The sequence below is a fragment of the Panthera leo genome, chromosome B1, assembly GCF_018350215.1.
Source record: "Panthera leo isolate Ple1 chromosome B1, P.leo_Ple1_pat1.1, whole genome shotgun sequence".
In the NCBI taxonomy this organism is placed as follows: domain Eukaryota; kingdom Metazoa; phylum Chordata; class Mammalia; order Carnivora; family Felidae; genus Panthera; species Panthera leo.
Window position 1 is genome coordinate 145,049,555 of NC_056682.1, and position 20,449 is coordinate 145,070,003.

At 38.9% G+C, this 20,449-nt stretch overlaps 1 protein-coding gene across 1 annotated transcript in view; it reads right to left on the bottom strand.

The window, feature by feature from the left end:
* MTHFD2L (methylenetetrahydrofolate dehydrogenase (NADP+ dependent) 2 like) overlaps positions 1 to 20,449 on the bottom strand; it is a 144,894-nt gene that overhangs the window by 75,045 nt on the left and 49,400 nt on the right. Inside the window, exon 5 of the mRNA XM_042936196.1 lies at positions 20,067 to 20,174. Coding sequence (XP_042792130.1) covers positions 20,067 to 20,174 — 108 coding nt within the window. The remainder of the gene's footprint in view (positions 1 to 20,066; positions 20,175 to 20,449) is intronic.

Genomic DNA, 20,449 nt, shown 5'->3' on the forward strand with positions numbered 1-20,449 from the left:
ATGCTTTAATGACGTGGTGTATGAATAAGAGAGGTTACCAGCCTGACGGCTTCCAGTGCTTTAAGTGTGAGCCAAGGAAGAGAAGTGAAAGAAAGGCAAGGATGAGAGTAGTCAGAAAAGGACTTCCAGTCAGAGCGTGGCTGTGTGAGACAGTACCTTGTCTCTTCTCCTAGATAACCTACAAGTGCTACACATTTAACAACAACAACAAAAACTATATAACCTCCATTTTTAGCAAAACCAGAAAGACATACTTTCCATAGATTCCAAAAATATGTGCGAGTTACCCAGAAGCAGCGGAGTTAATATATACACACAGGAAGAAAGGCGGCAAAGAAATGCAGAGAATAACAAGATGGCCAGTAGCAGGAGATCTCTGAAAATGACCGCGAAAATACACTGTTCGAAGGTGCAGGGTCCACGTCAAAAATACAAAATATATCTCTTATCTGTAGCAGAGAAGATAGAAATAGAGGCAGAAGAGGCCCGCTCGGACCCGGGATGGCTCACACTGCCTCGTAACAGAAAGACTCAAGTGGAGGGGCCATTTTAACGGGAAGCGGTTTGACTTTGTGTAAGTGGTGAAGAAGGGATCTGAAGGCTGCCCAGCACCTCCTCCCCAGTCCCCAGCAGAAGTACCCGACCCACAGGAGGTCCAAGAGATCTAACTCACTCAATGATAAGTAAGCAAAAAATACTTGACACAGAATTAGTAAAAGAATGCTATGTAAAAATCAGCCCAGGGAAATTTTGAGGGTGACGGAGCTGTTCTGCTTCTAGTGGAGTTCCTTGACTGTATGCATTTATCTAAATTCATGGCACTGTACACCGAAAAGAGTGAACTTTACTATACTTTTTAAGTAAATAAAAGAATATATTTTAAAACTGGCAGCCCCCTCCCCCCCACACACACACAAAAAAAGAAGGAGTTTTTTTTTTTCAAGAATTTTCCGACGTACTGGTGGGCCCGGGGGGCTCAGACAGTTAAGTGCCTGACTCTTGATTTTGGCTCAGGTCATGATCTCAAGGTTAGTGAGATCAAGTCCCATGGCAGGCACTGTGCTGACAGTGAGGAGCCTTCTTGGGATTCTCTCTCTCTTTCTTTCTCTGCCCCTCCCCTGCTTGTGCTCTCCCTCTCTCTCTCTCAAAATAAATAAATAAACCTTTTTTTAAAAAAATAATTTACCAACATACCAATACACTCAGCAACAAAAAGTGTCGCAATGGAAAAGTTGAATGTTATGACCAAACATTATGCCAAAAATTTAAAAATTAAGAATGTAAAGGCACAGGACCTGGGGAAAAAGAAGACTTTGAATCCATACAATTGACCATAATGGTCAACATTGAGAAAAATTTCAGTAAAGTAGCTGGATTGTAAACATCAAAGAAGAAGAGTATTACGAGCAAAAATTCAAATTTGTATCTTCAACTCCAGAAAACAGAAGAGCAATATTTGCAAGAGACTCATGCAAAAAAAAAAAAAAAAAAAAAAAAAAAAAAATGGGAGTCACAGTCAAATCATTCTCCAAGAATAAAGGTAACAATTTTGAAATTGTAAGAACTCAGGGAATACTGTTCCCTTGTGTTTTTCCTAAAGAACTTGTTAAATGATTAACTTTAATGAATCAATATCATGTATCTGAGGAAAACAGCAAAAGGACTATTAGAAAGTTTGGAATATATTTAATCATAAAAGTAAGACTAAAAAAAATGAGAGCTGGGTGACGGACAAAATGTAAATCCTATTTGGTCTAAATATGAAAAAAATGGTATAACTAACAAAATTGGAATGGGAAGGGCAAAGATGAGAAAGGTTGCTGATTGCGAACTAGATTAACATAACATTAATTATGTTATCTAATGACTAGGATCAAAAAAACATTTAAAACTGATCAATCAAATAATAGAAGAAGAAGAAGATTTAGAAGTACAAGGTAAAAACATTACAAAGATAATTTTTACTGGCAAATATCAGGTTGGAGACAAAAGAAATGGAATCAGGGAAGAAAAATAAAAGCATTTTATCATTTTTATTTATTTATTTATTTTGAGAGATAGAACTCACGTGCATGCACACCACACACATGTGCAATTGGGGGAGGGGCAGAGAGAGAGACAGAGAATATGAATCCGAGGCAGGCTCCACGCTCACTCTGGAGCCCGACACAGTTGGGGCTTGATCCCGACCCTGAGATCATGACCTGAGCTAAAGTCAAGTGTTGGATGCTCAACTGACTGAGTCAGCCAGGAGCCTCCATTTTTTGAATTAGATTATCAATAGATACCATATGAAGAAATAGACAACTAAGAGTACTGCATAAAGTTATAACTATTAGAGTAATGACTAACTTTCCTAAATATCAGAAGAACCATACATAAAAAAAAAAAACAATGTAAAAAATAAGTAAAAGCCATAAAAACAACAAACAGAACAGAAACTAATACACAGTTCAGATCAGATATATTTATCTTCATAACAAATTTTCCTAAGTTATCTATTTTTAAAAGAATCCTATTTCCAAATTGGCTTGCAAACCAAAAACAAAATCTAACTCTATACTTTATATAAGGTACATCTAAAACAAAGCTGTTTGGATGTCAAAAATAAAAGATAGGCAAATGCGTAGCAGGAAAAGGACAAAAAAAGAGATGATGTTCTTATTGTCAAATAAGGAGAAATTTACCATTAAATAGGACAAAGAAAGTACACATTATAATGCAAAGATGTGATTCAAACGAACTCACAACAATGAGAAATATATAAGTAACATGTAAGAGAAATATAATTCATACAGCAGAAATTATAAGGGATACAAATCAAAAAAGAAACACATTGTATTTGCTAAATTTAATTCACCTTTCTCAATCCACAACAGATCAAAGATATAGAAAAGGCAAATAACATAATTAATGTTATGTACCTGATTGCAATATACCAAATTTTGAAAGCAGAACATACATTTTCTTTTCATGTAGCCAAAGAATATTTTTTAAATGGCATTCTCTTTGGCTACAAAGAGAATTTTAATTAATTCCAAAAAATAGGTTGATAAACTTCAGATATTTTCTTTCATCACAAGTCTATAAAGTTATAATTATTGAAAAAGTCAGAAATTAAAAGGTTCTTTCTGGACTCCTGGATGGCTCAGTTGGTTAAACATCCAATTTTTCATTTCAGCTGAGGTCATAATCTCATGGTTTGTGAGTTCGAGTCCCGCATCGGGCTCTGCACTGGCAGCAGGGAGTTTGCTTGGGATTCTCCCTCCCTCTTTCTCTCTTTCTCTCTCTCCTTTCTCTCTCCCTCTCTCCCTGCCCCTCCTCTGCTTGTGCTCTCTCTCTCTCTTTCTCAAAATAAACAAATAAACATTTAAAAAAAGAAATCAAAATGTTTTTTCAGCAGGATTTTTTTAAACCCTATTTTAAATAATTCTTGGGTCAAAAAGAAAACACAAAACAACAGTGCAGAAATTCTAGAAACATTTATAATGAAATTACTATATATTAGATCCTATAAAATAAAGATAAAACAAAGAACTAAAATAATTGAATCAATAAAAGAAAAGAAGTGAATCAATCACTTAACTTAAAAAAAGTAGATAAGGAACCAAAAAGAAACAAAAGAAATGAGAAGATTAGTAAACATAAACTCAAGATGTTAATATTAAATAGGTCTGAAAATTGTAATATAAGCAGTGAGAGAATTCAACAAATTGCCAAATAAAAAGTAAATATACAGTAATAAATAGCTTTCATATATAACAAGACATTAGAAGATAAAATGAAAGAAAAGACTCCATTAGAATAGCAATACAAGAAGTAAAATACTCAGAAATAAACTTAACAAGAAATGTGCAAAACCTATGTGGTAAAAGAAAATCTCCAGAACAATACCAAGAGACATCAGTAAGACTGAAGAACTAGAAAGATAAACCATGTCTTATGTAAAAGACTCAATATCCTAGAGATAACAATTCTCCCTACGTTCATTACAAATGGAATACAACTCCAATAAAAACTGGTAGTCTGCATTTTTTTGGAAGAATATAATTTCATCCTAAAGTTAATAAGGAAAAAGAAAAGTCAATAACCAGGAAAGCTTTAAAAAGGAAGAACAATGAGAGACAGCAGTACTTGATAGCAGTCTTTTTTTTTTTTTTTTTAGTGAGAATAGGCTGGGGTTTTTTATTTTTATTTTTTTATTTTTAGGTTTATTTGTTTATCGAGAGAGAGAGAGAGAGAGAAAGAGAGAGAGAGAGAGAAAGGGAGTGCATGAGCAGGGAAGGGGAGAGAGAGAAGGAGAGAGAGAATCCCAAGTTTGCTCCACACTGTCAGTGCAGAGCCTGATGCAGGGCTCAAACCCATGAACCATGAGATCATGACCTGAGCTGAAATGGAGTGTCAGGTGCTCAACCAACTGAGTCACGCAGGGGCCCCTGTTAGCGGTCTTTCTCCTTTCAGTTCATGACACCACCTTCTGCTCAGCTACACGGAGCAGAATCTGTTTACGAGCTTCCCTTGTGTGTTTCCTCTTCTCTTTGACTTGCTATAAACCAGTAATAAATAAACCATCTCTACCTTAGTACAGCTTCCCTATATGCAGAAAGGTCCTCTCAACCATGGAAGTGTGTCTTCTTGCAGGGGAGCTTCCCAAATCCCCACAAAACCAAAACCAAACAAAAACTTCCCACTTTGTCAGTACTGATGGTTTCAGCAAGGAATTGAGGGATACATAATAATCCACTGAGTTGTATATACATACAATGAACAACCTGTAAAGTGTCAAGCAGAAGAAAAAAATATTAAGATGAATTTCAATAAGCATATAGAAAGATCTTTTAGGTAATTCCACTCCCCCGTCAATAATATCTTGTGAACTTGTTACTCCTAAGTGAGTTGGGCTAGTGATACCCATGGGAAATATCAAACTCATACTTAGACTTGATCAATGAGTTTCTGATTATAACACTATCCACCCAGGGAAAAGCTTTCAGCCTACTATGCAGGAGACCACAGTGTGATAGCAAAAGAGAGATAAATCAAGGGAATTAAATACAAAGGTGTTCAAATCATGCCTCAGTCTCTTCTGCCTTTGCCCCTTGCAGATGAGCACCTTGATACCTGTCCCTGCTCCTGAGAGCTGACTATCCGGCACATGATATGCTAGTTAACCTGTGAAAATTCTTGTCGTTCCTGTTTTCAGTTCTGGTGCCCTATTACTTTTCTCCCTCGAATCCTCTGGCTTGCTGTACCTAATCCTTTCTAACTCCTCAACTCTTCCCTGGGTAGCCAGTACTGACAAGTCGGAGCAGCTACTCTGTAGAATGATGCATATCTCTGACCCTCAGATGACTTTTTCCCACACTCAGTTTTATCCTCTTACGGTGCACCTGCTATCAGCCTGGGCGAGGGCCTAATTTTTCTAACTATCACACGGACCCAGATAAAAACGTTTATAAGCAGAGTCTTAAGCAACTTCTCGGTGCCCAGTGCTTTACATCATGTTTGTAAGATAGAGCAAGAATAAAAAACTTAGAACCTATCTCCTAGAATCTGAGAGTTCTGTTAGAACTTAATAATTAACTGCTGGGCAAGATAGGCTTCTTACTATACAAGAGTCCACAGTCAGTCACGAATGGTCTACTGGGAGCTGTCTGAGCAGTTTTCTAGGCTATCATTACACTGTAATTTATGCAAAATTGCAGATTGTAGCGAAGAGTTGCGGGCAACTAATCCAGAGTGCCAATTTGAGGGATAAAAATATTTGCTATTTAAAAAGAAGCTAGAACAAACAGCACAATATGCTTCATAATAGAGTAGCAGTTTTTGCTTAGAACAACTTAAAATGAGGAGTTTCTTTTTGTTGGACATTTCTAGGTCATTCCCTACCTTCATTTATTCAACGATCAAGAAAGAATCCCAGAGCTATGTGAAGCAATGGAGACACACGATTCCACACTTTCATATGAGAAACAGATATGTAAATCAGAATATGAACACAGAGGGGGAAGTTCCACGCTAAAAGGAGTTTATAAGTTTGTAAGTTACATGTTGGCACAGAGCATCTCTCTCTACTCTGGCTGAGAACAGCATAGGGGAGTACCGCAAATTCTTAGAGAAGACAGATTTTGATGTGAGTAGGAATTTATTTTGTTTCTGTATGCTTTCTCCATCCTTGCCCATCTGTAAATTATTTTCCATAAGAATGTAAGAAAAGCATGTCATTTAGCCCAGATGGTTAGAAACTTCTTCCTCGCAAGAGCTGAGGTCTACCTTTTGGCAAGATCTACCATAATTCTAGATCTAACTTGGACAGCACCACAGAACAAGTCTCAACTTCCTTTTCCATGAGACAAGTCTTCAAATACCTGCTTGTACCTGCATCCACAGACGAAGCAAAATGGCAAGTCCAGTAGGAGCTAGAATCTCACAGGTAAGGTTTTGCTTAGTCACTTTCTCTGGATAAGACAAAACGGCATCATTCTCCATACATTAACTCATACCATGGTCTGTTTTTTTTTTTTTAAGTGTTTATTTATTTTTGAGAGAGACAGACACAGAATGCGAGTAGGGGAGGGGCAGAGAGAGAGGGAGACACAGAATCCGAAGCAGGCTCCAGGCTCTGAGCTGTTAGCACAGAGCCTGACACGGGGCTCGAACTCATGAGCTGTGAGATCATGACCTGAGCTGAAGTCGGACGCTCAACCGACTGAGCCACCCAGGCGCCCCCATGGTCTGGTTTAAAGGAACAATCACTGAGGACATTACAGGCAGGAAAACTCAGCATTCATCACCAGAACAGCACCCAAAGCAAGAAAGAAGCCTGAGTTCTGTTTTTGGACAAAGGTCTCCAGAGGCCTAAAGACTCTGGATTAGAACGTGTGTCTCTTATTCTCTTGTAAACTGCTGTTCCATCTCGTAGCATAAAACAAACAAACAAAAACCTCTCTACAGGGAAAATCTCTGTGGAAGCTAAATGGACAGAACCTAAATGTATGTGATCAAAATGGCCCTTATGTGAGAATTTACCACATGTCTATCATTGTTTTACACCTTACGCATGTTATCACACATTTTCACATCATACAGTCTTCACAAAACACTGCGAGGGTATTTTTTATAAGGTAGAAAATAATGCTATTTGCACTTTACAAATGAGGAAACTGAGGACACACACAAAGTCCAATAGTCTGTCCAAGCTCATACAAACCATATAAGGGTCAGAATTCAAACTAGTTTAGCCCAGCTCTAATGTCCTGGCTCTTAATCATGTCACTCTAGAGCCCCCATCTACACTGGGCACAAACAAAAAAGCATTGCTGAGTTCACAGATGTAAAAGCAGAGCTGGCCAACTGCTACATTTTCACTTCAGTCAGCAGAGCAGCATTTCTGGACCACTGTCCTGCCTCTTTTAGGAAGCCAGGGAGGGATCTTCCATGACACTCTGCCTTCTGATCCTACCTGGTGTGCACCGGCAGTACTGGTAAGAGACCAGCTAAGGACTGAAAACACACGTGCCTCTATCACAAAATTTAATTTTTACCACTTGTAAAATGATCAAGGGGCCCATTTCCCAGATCTGGAAACAATACTGCATTCTCTTGACTCCTGCATTCCATTTACTGTAAGTTTTCTATTTCAACTTGAGCTGCCTTTTCTGGATTAAATCACTTAAATAATTTTGGATATACTTACAGAGCACTCAGATCTAAGCTCTCCTTTCATGCTTAAAATGGGCCAGGCTTTAAATGTGTTTGTATCTGGTCAAGACCTGCTTGGTCTGATTTGCTGTTGATCAGTCCTTCTGTTACCTTCCAAACACCTTGGGCCATTAGGCAGATGACAACTAAGGAATATGGCTTCACTTTTAATTAGTCAAATGCCCTTTCAAGCTCACTCCTTTTAGACAACTATCTCAAAGTAACTTTGAGAGAAAGTATTAGGGAAGACTCACTGAGTCCTGACAACCAGTGCCTCTAGAGATTTAAAAAAATCTACCCCTGGATTCGGCCAAAAATTATTGAACTGAAGTCACAGACTCATTTGTTCAACAAAGACAATATGTAAATGAAAAACACACATATAATAAAATTCTATGTAGTAATAAATGTCATGAAGAAAGAAATGCAGAGTGAGTACAGAATAATAGCATGAGTGCTATTTTGATAAGATAGTGAGGGACGGCCTTAGGAGATAACATTTGGGCAGAAACTCGAAGGTAGTTAGAAAAATAATTTATTGTAAATAGCTTCAGAAAAGAGCATTCCAGGAAAAAGGAAAACCAAGTCAAAGACCCAGATACAAGAGCATGTATGATGTGTTCTAAGGAAACAAAGGGCAGCCATGGCTGGAGGGCAGTGATAGAGGGTTAGAATGGTAGGAACCGAGCAAAAAGATGCAGCCCAGGTCAGGTCCTGTAAGGTCTTGCGTATTGTTTCAAGGAATTTGGATTTTATTCTGATGTTATGTGTTTCTGAATGTTATGGGCACCCGTGGGTGATTCAGAACGACCGTGTGAAATATAGAGTACGTATGGGAGATAGGACCAGGGTGAATGCAGAGAAACTAGTTTGTAAGTTTAGTAGTGCTCCAAGTGAAAGATATTGGCTGTCTCCACTAGGATCTTTTTGGTGGAGGTGATCATGGGTATATTTTACACAGACTGCTAATGGATAAGACACAAGGTGTGAGAGACAGAGGTCAAGGGTGGCCTAAGCAACTAGGTTGCGTAACAGTGCCACTTCCTAAAACAGGACAGATTATAAGGAGTAAAATTAAGATTGAAGATTTGTATATGGTACATTTGAAATGCCTACTGGTCATCCAAGTGGGCTGACATGTCAAGTGGACAGTGGTTACATGGGTCTAGAAACATGGGAAATACTGATGGTATTTAAAGCATTGGGACTAGAAAGGATGACCTAGAAATGGCTCTGGAACGAGACGTGAACCCCGAGTTTATTCCAATGTTTTGAGCAGTTCTCCTCAATCCTGACTACATTAGAATCTCCTATGGAGCTTTCCAAAAAATACTGATACTCTGGTCCAACTCAAAAGATTCTGATATAATTGTTCTGTGTTGGGCTCAGGCAGCTATATTTTTAAAAGTCCCTAGATAATTCTAGTGGGCAGCTAAGGTTGAGAACCACTGGTTTAGAAATTGGGAAGAACAGAATGACCCATAAACAGAGAATGAAAAGACATACCTAGTGAAATGAAAGATACACATGCCAATGGTGGCTTTATGCTTAAACAATGAAAGAAATAGTCCTATTAGATGTGGCCATTTCCTGAAATTAGAAAGCATGTTATGAATATTACTCAGTTCATTGTATAGTTTCCTGCTTATAAGACCCCTCAGGAGAAATTATTTTTCAGTCTTAATATCAGAAAATGTTTTCTTTATCCTGAGCATGTATTTATTTTTAATCCTAAAGCCATTTAATTGGGTAAGTAGTCTCTCTTTTTTTTTTTTTTTTTCCTGCTAAAGAGCTCTCAAGATGAAATTTGTGACCCAATCATAGAAAGTATAGTTTAGGCTCAAATAAATAAATTCACCAAACATATATTCAGCACTAGTATACGAAAAGCAGTGTGCTTGGCAGTGGTAGTATATCCATGAAGATTTAATGATATGCCTATTTTTAAAATTTTTAAAAAGTGTTTCTTTTTTTTTTTTTTTTGAGAGAGAGAGAGAGAGAGAGAGGAGGGGAGGGGGAGAGAGAGAGGGAGACGCAGAACTAGAAGGAGGCTCCAGGCTTCGAGCTGTCGGTGCAGAGCCTGATGTGGAACTTGAACCCAGGGACTGTAAAATCATGACCTGAGCCAAAGTCAGATGCTCAACTGACTGAGCCACCCAGGGACCCCGATATGCCTATTTTTAATAGCTTTATTCTTGGCCCTGTTTTAGTTCTAGGCCTTGCTTCCTCCTTTTCTTAACTATTTCTCTTTTGCATTGTGTTTTATACATTGCTGTGACCCACCTTAAATACTCTTTAGAATAAGCTAACATGTACTCAACACTTAGAATGGATGAATAGTAAACTCTTTATAGGTATTAGCTCATTTAACTCTCCCAAAAACTGTACATACATGTGAGATAAGGGACATGCACGAACGTAATGTGCAGTCAGGCAAAATGACCAAAGAGTCAATGCTCATTAACAATAGGTTTTCCTGCTCCGAGAGTCAATCTTCATCAATCAAGACTGCAGCTATGGTGTGAACAACATGGCAGTCATAAATGAAGATAAATGGCTTTGAAGCCTTACATTTCTAGGATTACTTTCTTATGAGTAGGGATGAAATGTTTTGAGTCATCTACATGAATCAGTTCCCCAGGTGGCCAAATTTCCCATGGTACCAAATTGTCAAGTCATGATTGGTAGTAGTATTTCTGACTGTGAAACAGATTTTAAACTACGCAAAGCTAACTAAGGCAATCAGACCCTTTCAATTCCTAGCCAAAATGAGCTGGCCAGCTCAGCCATGAGACAAGGGTGTTAGCATGAGTCAAAGTATTGCTTTTCCTTTCTAGTTGCTTTGGCTAGAAGGAATGTGTGTGTGTTGGTAGGGGAGGATCTGTTTGTTACAGCTTTATGTAAGTTTTGCATTTATGTTGTGCTCTTCAAGATCAACAGTTGAAACTAAACTCAGGGATCTTACTACAATTGCAGGATTCTGCAAACATGCTTGAAAGAGCATATTCAAACACTAAGTATTCCCAAGGTTTCTGTCTGCATTTGAGAGTGAAAATGCAGACATGTCAAAGAACAATGTGCTGCTTACTGTCCTTTCTATTCTTCCTCTCTGTGGAAAAAGGCTAGACCTCTGGGGGTATACTAATACGAATATAGCAAAAACATAGATATAAATATACATACTTTGTTAGGGAAAAAAAAAACAACTTCCAGAGTGAAATACTAAATATGATTACCTTCTCAAAGATTCACAGTGCTCAATATGTTAAAGGCTATGCTATGCTATATTACTATATTAAAGTCTCCAAGAAATATCACAGTCAAGTTGGATGTTTGATTTTGTTTAATCCAGATTTCCCAAATTTATTTGATCAACTAACTCCTCTCCTCTAAGAAAAGAATCAAACCCATTTAAGATTTTGCGGTGCATCAGTGTTCCTAAGAATACGTTTTATTAATAGTTGTATTAAAATTTTCATTACAGAGGTGCCTGGCTGGCTCAGTCCGTTAAGCATCCAACTCTGGATTTTGGCTCAGGTCGTGATCTCATGGTTCATGGGATCAAGTCCCCTGTTGGATTCTGCACTGACAGTGAGGAGCCTGCTTGGGACTCTCTCTCTCTCTCTCTCTCTCTCTCTCTCTCTCTCTCTGCCCCTCCCCGGCTCATGTGCATGCTCTCTCTCTCTCTCTCTCTCTCTCTCAAAATAAATAAATAAACATTTTTAAAAAACGTCTTTCATTAGAAATCAAAACCACGATGAGATACACATCACACCTGTCAGAATGGTTAAAATTAATAACACAAGAAACAAACAGGTGTTGAAGAGGACGCAGAGAAAGGGGAACCCTCTTGCATCACTGGTGGGACTACAGACTACTGCAGCCACTCTGGAGAACAGTATGGAAGTTCCTCAAAAAACTAAAAATAGAAATGCCCTATGATCCAGCAATTGTATTAGGTATTTACCCAAAGAAAACAAAAATACAGATTCAAAGGGATACATGTACCCCAATGTTTATAGCAGCAATATCAACAATAGCCAAACTATGGAAAGACCCTAAATATCCACCAACTAATTAATGGATAAAGATTTGTATCTATCTATCTATCTATCTATCTATCTATCTATCTATCTATCCATACAATGAAATATTAATCAGCCATCAAAAAGAATGAAATCTTGTCATGTGCAACAATGTGGATGGAGCTAGAATGTATTATGCTAAGCGAAATAGTCAGAGACAAATACCATATGATTTCACTCATTTGTGGAATTTAAGAAACAGAACAGATGAACATACGGGAAGGGGCGGCGGTCGTTGGGAAAAGAGGGAAACAAACCACAAGAGACTCAACTTGTCTCTTGAGACAAATAGAGAACAAACTGAGGTTGATGAAGGGAGGTTGGTGGGAGATGGGCTACATGGGTGCTGGGTATTAAGGAGGGCACTTGTGATGGGCACTGGGTGTTGTATGTAAGTGATGAATCCGTGAATTCTACTCCTGAAACCAATATTGCACTGTAAAATAAAAACAGAAACAAACACAAAAGCAAAGACAAACCTTTCATGACACTCTTGGTCTACAAATAAAGTAAATTTATCCATTCATTTGTTGAACAAAGACTTTCTAGGCAGCCATTGTGTTAGGTGCTGGAGATAAAATGGGAAGATACACAGATGTGGTCTTTGCTCTGGTGGGGTCAACAGTCCAGTGAGTGTGGTGAACATTAATCAAATATTGACGCGAAGAAATGCTCATCACAAACTGATAAATGATGTGAAGGAAGAGTTCTTCAGATTCTCCACAGTGGGGTGTGTGAGACGGTAGGAGAGGCTATCAGAGAAGCCTGATCAAGAGGCTACATCTCAGTTGAGCTGTATATACGTGAGGAGGAGGGAGCACTCCTATCTGCAAGGCTGAAGGATGATAGGTAAGGGGTTAAATCAGAATAAGGAGGGAGGGAGCAAAGAGAAGCAGTGCTGGAAAGTCCAGAGAGCCTGAAGAAACGTTCACGATGGGAAATAGAAGAAGACCTCAGAATAAGAAGAGCAACATATTTTAAGAACAAAAAATTGGGGAAACTTCAGAGATATTTACTGATCAAACAGAATAGAGCTGACACTCTTTTAAGGATATTTAGTACCTTTGTACGAGACTCTTGGCATTGACTTTATTTTTTTATTTTATTTTATTTTATTTTTAACGTTTATTTATTTTTGAGACAGAGAGAGACAGAGCATGAACGGGGGAGGGGCAGAGAGAGAGGGAGACACAGAATCGGAAGCAGGCTCCAGGCTCTGAGCCGTCAGCCCAGAGCCCGACGCGAGGCTCGAACTCACAGACCGTGAGATTGTGACCTGAGCTGAAGTCGGATGCTTAACCGACTGAGCCACCCAGGTGCCCCTGACTTTATTTTTTTTTAATCACCAAAGCATCATTTATATTCATGGTATGAATTATTTATTTTGAAGAGAATGAAGTTTTTTCTTCCACATTTTGGAAATTTTTAATAATTTCAAGTAGAAGATATTTTTGGTTTTGCCTCTTAGGTGGGATTTTTTTGGTCTGAAGGGAAGAATCGTAACAGGAGGGTAGACAATAAAAGGGTATCGAATTCACACAATTAGAAATATAATTAGAAATCATTCACTCCTTCTTACAGCCAAATTTTTCATTATAGAAAGCTCTACCTCTCTTTTGCAGCACTTTGCACAATTATAGTGATTAGTCATCATACCTAACTGTTTCATGGTTGTCTTTCTTACCAGATGGTAAGTTCAAAAGGACAGATCAAGAGCTGGTTTAATCGCCTTCTTATTCCCCACACTTAGTAACAAAGAAACCAGCTCCTCTGTAAGAAAAGGCAGTATCTGTCAGTTAGCCTGAGGCAGGGGGAAAGTTGGTCTAAAGAAAATGATACATCCTAAATGTTTTCCCTGGAAAAACACTGTGACCTCTTTCAATTAATGCTGTCAGCAATATCCTCTCCTCCCTTCCAGTGACAGGAGATCTCTCTCTTTCCCCTGACTCTTCCGGCTATGATCTGATTCTTGGGGGGGAAGAGCGTCTTAAATTATATTTTCATATAAACTCCTCTAATTTTATTTTTTATTTTTTTATTGTTTTTTTTAATGCTTATTCATTTTTGAGAGAAAGAGTGAGACAGAGTGTAAATGGGGGAGGGGCAGAGAGAGAGGGAGACACAGAATCGGAAGCAGGCTCCAGGCTCTGAGCTGTCGGCACAGAGCCTGATCTGGGGCTTGAACCTAGGAACTGTGAGATCATGACCTGAGCCGAAGTTGGACGCTTAACCGACTGAGCCACCCAGGCACCCCTAAACTCCTGTAATTTTAAAATATGAAGGAATTCAGGTGTGGTAAGCACCTATCCACTTCTCTCTCCTACCTCTTCCTTCCCAATATACAGGGATTTTCTTTTTCAGTAAACAACAAGGTTTTATTTTAAATTCCTAGCCTGTAATTTTATTGTCTACAATATTAGCACAGTACTTGACACACAGGAAACACTAAATAAACTTTTCTTGGTGGACTGCCCAGTTGCCTTATTATATGCCAAGCCCTGTGCTAAATTTCAGAGCTACAAAAAGCCAGAGACAAATATTTGTCATTAAGAAGTTCATGTTTCCCAGGCCACCCGGGTGGTTCAGTGCGTTAAGCGTCTGACTCGTGATTTCAATGCAGGTCATGATCTCACAGTTTGTGAGATGGAGCTCCAGGTCGGGCTCCGTGTGGACAACGCAGAGGCTGCTTGGGATCGTCTTTCTCTCTCTCTCTCTCTCTCTCTCTCTCTCTCTGCCCCTCCTCTTCTTGCACGTGGTCTCTCTCTCTCTCTCTCTCTCATTCTCTCTCTCAAAAAAAAATAATAAAATAAACTTCAAACAAAAAAGAAGTTCATGTTTACTATGCGTGTGTAGGAAAGGAGAATAAGTAGACGATCAACATGCAAGAGGAATAGTATTGTGATGGCAGCATATACAACATGCATACAGTCAGAATATTTGGGCTGCACCTTGTAAGGTGGCGCGGGGGGGGGGGGGGGCGGGAAAGCAGGTGAGTGGTGGGAAACAGCGTTCCCTGCAGAGGGAACAGGCGATATGAGGGCAAGGAGGCATGGAAGAGATGGCATGTTTTTGGGGACCAGCATGTAGTTCTCTGGAACTTCAGCATCAGGTGCCAGGAAGACACCAACAGGAGGAGTGGCTCGACAGGCAGTGTGGAACAGACCACAATAGCCTTACGAGTGACTGAACAATCAGGCTTACAGACACTAGAAAAGGGACGCTTTGTTCTGGCAATAAAACAAATGTCTCGTACTCTGAAGTCATGGGGAAAGAGAGAAAATGAAAGGGAAAGAGAAAGTTTGGGATGCCACTTTACATTTTAAATAATGTTTAATGTTAGTTGCAAGAGTGTAACTGTCCCAACTGTCCGATATAAGAATACATGATATTTTCCAGGAGCACCTGGGTAGCTCAGTCGGTTAAGTGTGAGTTTGAGCCCCACGTAGGGCTCTGCACTGACAGCTCAGAGCCCAAGCCTACTTTGGATTCTCTGTGTGTGTCTCTCTCTCTGTGCCCCTCCCCTGCTCATGCTCTGTCTCCCTCTGTCTCTCAAATATAAATAAACACTAAAACAAAACAAAACAAAAAAAGAACACATGATATTTTCTAAATACAGTGCTTTCCATATAAGAGCTGGCTGAGTTAAGGAGATATTAAAAATGAAACAGTACTCTCATTATCCAGCTTAGAAAAGGAGACTAGGGGTTACCTGGGTGGCTCAGTGGATGAGGCGTCGACTCCTCATTTCGGCTCAGGTCATGATTTCACGGTTCATAAGACTGAGCCCCACATCAACCTCTGGGCTGACAATGTGGCCTGCTTGGGATCCTCTCGCCCCGCCCCCTCTCTCTGCCCCTCACCCCTCACACTCACTCTCTCTGTTTCTCTCTCTCTCCAAAAATAAACAAACTTTTTTAAAAAAGAAGGAAAGGAGACTAGAAGAAGCATCTTTTTTTCTATGGCTTTCCACTGTGCAAGCACAATGCTGGAATTCAGTCAAGCCTAAACAACACAGAGGCAACACAAGACATAGTATATCTCCAATAGCTTACCATGGGTGTTTCTAACTCAGGGGTAGTGGGACGGGAGGATCAGAGACCGAAATGCCTGCCATTCTCCCTGCCCCAGTTTGACAATGGTTCATTCCACGGAGATAGGGAGCACCTTGCTCTACTCTACTGCTGACAAGACTTAGAGTCTCACTCTGTGCGGTGTGATCCTTTGTATGACTCCTGCATTCCTAGGCGTTCCTGTTTGGCTCTTCTCTTTGAAACCCGGGAGTTCCTGGCCCAACCTGGCACTGGACTGAGCTTAATGACGCATACCACTCATAGTATGTTCCGGCTGCACCGCCTGGGACATCCCCTCCTGTATTACCGCCTGAAAGCACTCCTGTAGGTGAGAGATAACGCTCCCAGTCTGGCAAAAATATTCATTCTCACAACGACAGCCAATCTTCCCAAAGGAAGGGCATTCTCTTGGCAAAAGGTCTTGTGGTTTTCTACTCAGGTAGGAGGCGCCTTGCATGACAATTATACCCGAGGCACGGAAAGTTGCAGCACAAGGACGGCGTGAATTCAAACACTGAACACCAATGCGGAAGCAATGCTTTGAGAAAACACAGTTTTCTTTCGGAAGAGGAGCCCTAAGGATGCAAACTGTCATCTTCCAGAAACCAGAGAACTAAGTCTTTTCTACCACTGTTCCCCACAGCGTTTCACAGAGAATTGAGAACTGAATGCGTATTGCCTGAATGAAATCAAGAAGATCTCTGGGCCCACAGGACTCTAAGCAGGGCTGATTTCTTTCAATATGCTCTTTGAAAAGGTCCCTGCACCAATGCAGGCACTGAAGTGACACCACAACCTTTCAGTTAAAGGAGAAGCATGTGAGCCCATGCTGTGGGCATTTGGGGGGATCTGTTTGGATGAGATGCCCTACATAAGAATTGAAAATATGCAGAAAGAAATTTACCCTAAAAAATGTTGAAATAAAATCCAGTTCTGCATTCTTTTGGCGACAAGTTAATCATCTTAACACCTGGTCACTAGGGTGCTTTGTTATCTTGAAGGAGTTTCTGTTTTAGCAAAACTGAAGAACTCTCTCACTTCCTCACCATAAAGCTAAAAATCAAGACGCTGGGTTGAGACCAATGGTAATCAGTTTTCATTCTGAAAGAAGGTGAAACGGGGTAGGTTACTACGCACAAAGAAGTTAAAAGAACATGCAGTGACCTACAGGCGGTCGCAATGGCACTTAAGCATCCTTATAAGTAGTGGAGTTCCTGAGAAGAGATTGTCCATTGTCAGTATCTTTATGCCCCTTCAATTAACCATAGGCTTTCCTAAGCAAATGGAATGTTTGCTTAGAGATGCCAAATCTTATTTTGTGCCATTGAATATTTACAATTTAAAACAACTTGTGTATCATGCACCTCTGTATCTACGCCCCCTATTAGTACCAAGACTATAAGATCCCAAAGGACAGGAACCATCTCTCACCCACTCTCTATAAACTACAGAGCACCTCAGATGCCATGTCCTCTGTGATAACATGTCCTCAGCAGAAGGTAATGTCCCTGCAGCATCCTGCTGTGTTGAGCATCAACACTACCCCTTACCCCAAGATTGTAGCGCATTCTCCGTCTAAATATTCCAAGCCATTCTCCATCTAAATATTCCAAGCCGTTGAGGAATTAAAAGAAGTTTTTTCTCACCAAACAGCTGGGATTTATGTCCCACATGATCAAGACTGAAAGCTAGCCAAGAGTAGACACATATTAATCAAGTTAAATTACAGTATGGCCATTTTTCTTCCAGGACAATTATCGTTGGCTTTAAGACACAAATGAATCATTAGAGTTCTGAATCTCTTCTGGCAAAGAAATACAGCGTGAGCTGAATGCTCAACACTGTGAGTGTCATCAGAACAGCTCTATAGATATGAATTTGCCGAGTTAATCCCCCTTCATTATCTCCATTAGCTAACAATGCACTTGTAGTCACCGCACATAATTACTGCTCTAACAGACAGGGACGTTTGAAATATTAACTTTCCCACAGACTCCAAATCTTCAGTAAGCAGCTCTCAACAATTCATTATATTAATCATATATGTCACCATACTCCTATTAAATATGCATGAGATTAAACAACACCCATGTTGCAAACTGCCCAACATCATTTTTAATATAATTTATTACTTTTTGGATACTGTAATTATAACGGCACCTAGGTGCTGCTATGAGAAATGTAAATTTAACTACCTGGCTTGTAAGTAACCGGTATTATAACCAATTCCACTTTTATTCAATTTTTAACATGCATTCCAGTGAGAATATTTTAAAACACAAAGTATAAAATATTTATGAAGTTAGTATGTACTAGGACATACTGATGTCCAATTTAAAATTGCATAAAGAAGGGATAAATTGATTTTCATAGACTTAATTTTATAGACAAATAAGTAATTCAAAATGGAAATTTATCCAGAAAGCAGCACATAATATATTGATATCTAAGAGAAAAAATGCAATGAACTATATGATTTGGAGTATTATGATGTCATATTTCTAATCAAATACTTTATAGACTTTATAAATTCTATGTTTATACAGATTAGTACAACAAAGACTAGATTTGATCCAAAAACAAAAGGCAAACATAAATCCCACCAGAAAAATACAATAAAATTTCAAATGAAGGTGAAAAATACATTAACCTTGGATCATATTACTCTAAACTCTATAGTTAGTATGGTCACAGATTATTAAATTAAGCACATAATGGAAATAATAGTAATAGCCACAGTCCACATGGACCAAGCAAGCTCTTACTTAACTTATTGTGTCAGGCAATGTAATTAGAGCTTTCCATTCTTACCTCATCTAAAATTCACAATAACCCAGTGAAAGAGATATTAATATTATTTGCACTTTACAGATGTGAAAAGTGGAGACTTGCATGGATTAAATGTCTCGTCCAAGGATACAGAGCATATGGCAGGAGAGGGATCTGACTCCCAAGTACATCCTCTCAAACCCGGTCAGCACCCAGCTCCCAGCTCCCTGCTCCGGATTCACTACTTCTTGAGTGGCCTTGGGCAGGTCACCTGAAGTCTCTAAAGCTCATTTCTGTTAGCTGCAAAATGCAAATACTATTAATATATGCCAAAATTACTGAGAACGAAATAAGACAGTTTATTAGAAAGTACCATACGAGTCGTGGAAAAACATAACGCTGATTGTTATGTTATTGATGAGACTGGAAAATAAAGTGGTGAAAAGGAAGAAAAAAACTCCATGTACCGACACAGACTCAAAATTTTCCAACAAAAACGGTATACCTAGGTAAAAACTTCTGGTTGGTTTACCTTGTTTAACATAGAAACAATTGCATAAAGGCCAATATGAATCAATATCTTTATTATACCTAAGAGACAGATGGATAAGCACTAGCAAATTAAGTTACAAGTGAATAGTAACACTAGAATTGTAGGCGTTCACCACAAAAATGATGTTCACACTATAGATTTGGCCTTTCCAAGAGTTTCTTGAAACCAAGGGTTTTAAACTTACCTGGAGTCATTATCAGGCCCTAATTTACTATGATCCCGATACCCATTTTGATTTGTGGTGATATTTAAATGCTTAGGCCCAGGAAGGAAAAGTAATATTCAAAAGTCTCATCAATCATCATTTTAGATAAATGATACAATATCACTGGGCTTCTTTTTCCATAGGGCATTGTGGCTTAAAAAATTATTTCATAGGCCTTATGACAACAAAGATCCTAAAAGAAATCTTTAAAAATTTAAGGTCAAGAAAGTGGAATTCACCAAGGTTAACAATGAGAAATAATCTATATATTTGTACACTGAACCCTAAAGATGCAGACTGTGTGTGTGTGTGTGTGTGTGTGTGTGTGTGTGTGCGTGTGTGTGTGTGTGCACGCACACGTGTGAGGCAGCAGAAGGCTATTAGCATGTGATTGTTATGTATTTAGTGGCTTTCCACTTTTCTTAATGTTTATATTATCAATTATTTAAAGAAAGTATATAAGGCCAAAATAATAGTAGTAATAGGAACAAAGGGGCCATATATGTCTAGCAATTCTTTTGTTCACTTTCAAGGTGCTCATGTCACTGGATGAAGAATAAGGGGAGATTTTATCTGCATAAACCCACAAATATGCCAAATCACATTTTCAAACATCCTTACTTGATGATTTTAAGAATGAAGAAAATTATAAGAATACACGGAATCTCCAAGGTCCTACCTACCTCCTGGCCGTTCGTGCTCTCCATCAGTGTGTAAAAGCATGGCAATGGGCATCCCTACATTCTTGGATCTTCCAGCTACAACCACATTTTTCCCAAATGTTTCAATCCCTTAAAACACAGAGTTTGATTTAAATGAAGAATCAACAACAAGAAGCAAATTAAACATGTGAACAGCCAACTGAAACATTCTTTAAAAACTTCTAATTAAATTTGAATTACTGTGTGGCTTGTCTATAATGCGCCCACATTCATTATTTATAAATATTCTTTTTATGCTTCTTGGATTTGTCACTTCCTCTGTAATTGCCCTCATTAAAAAACTACATTTTCAAGTTGCCATTAAATTACTTTTAAACACAGAGATTCACATGAAGATTTAGACA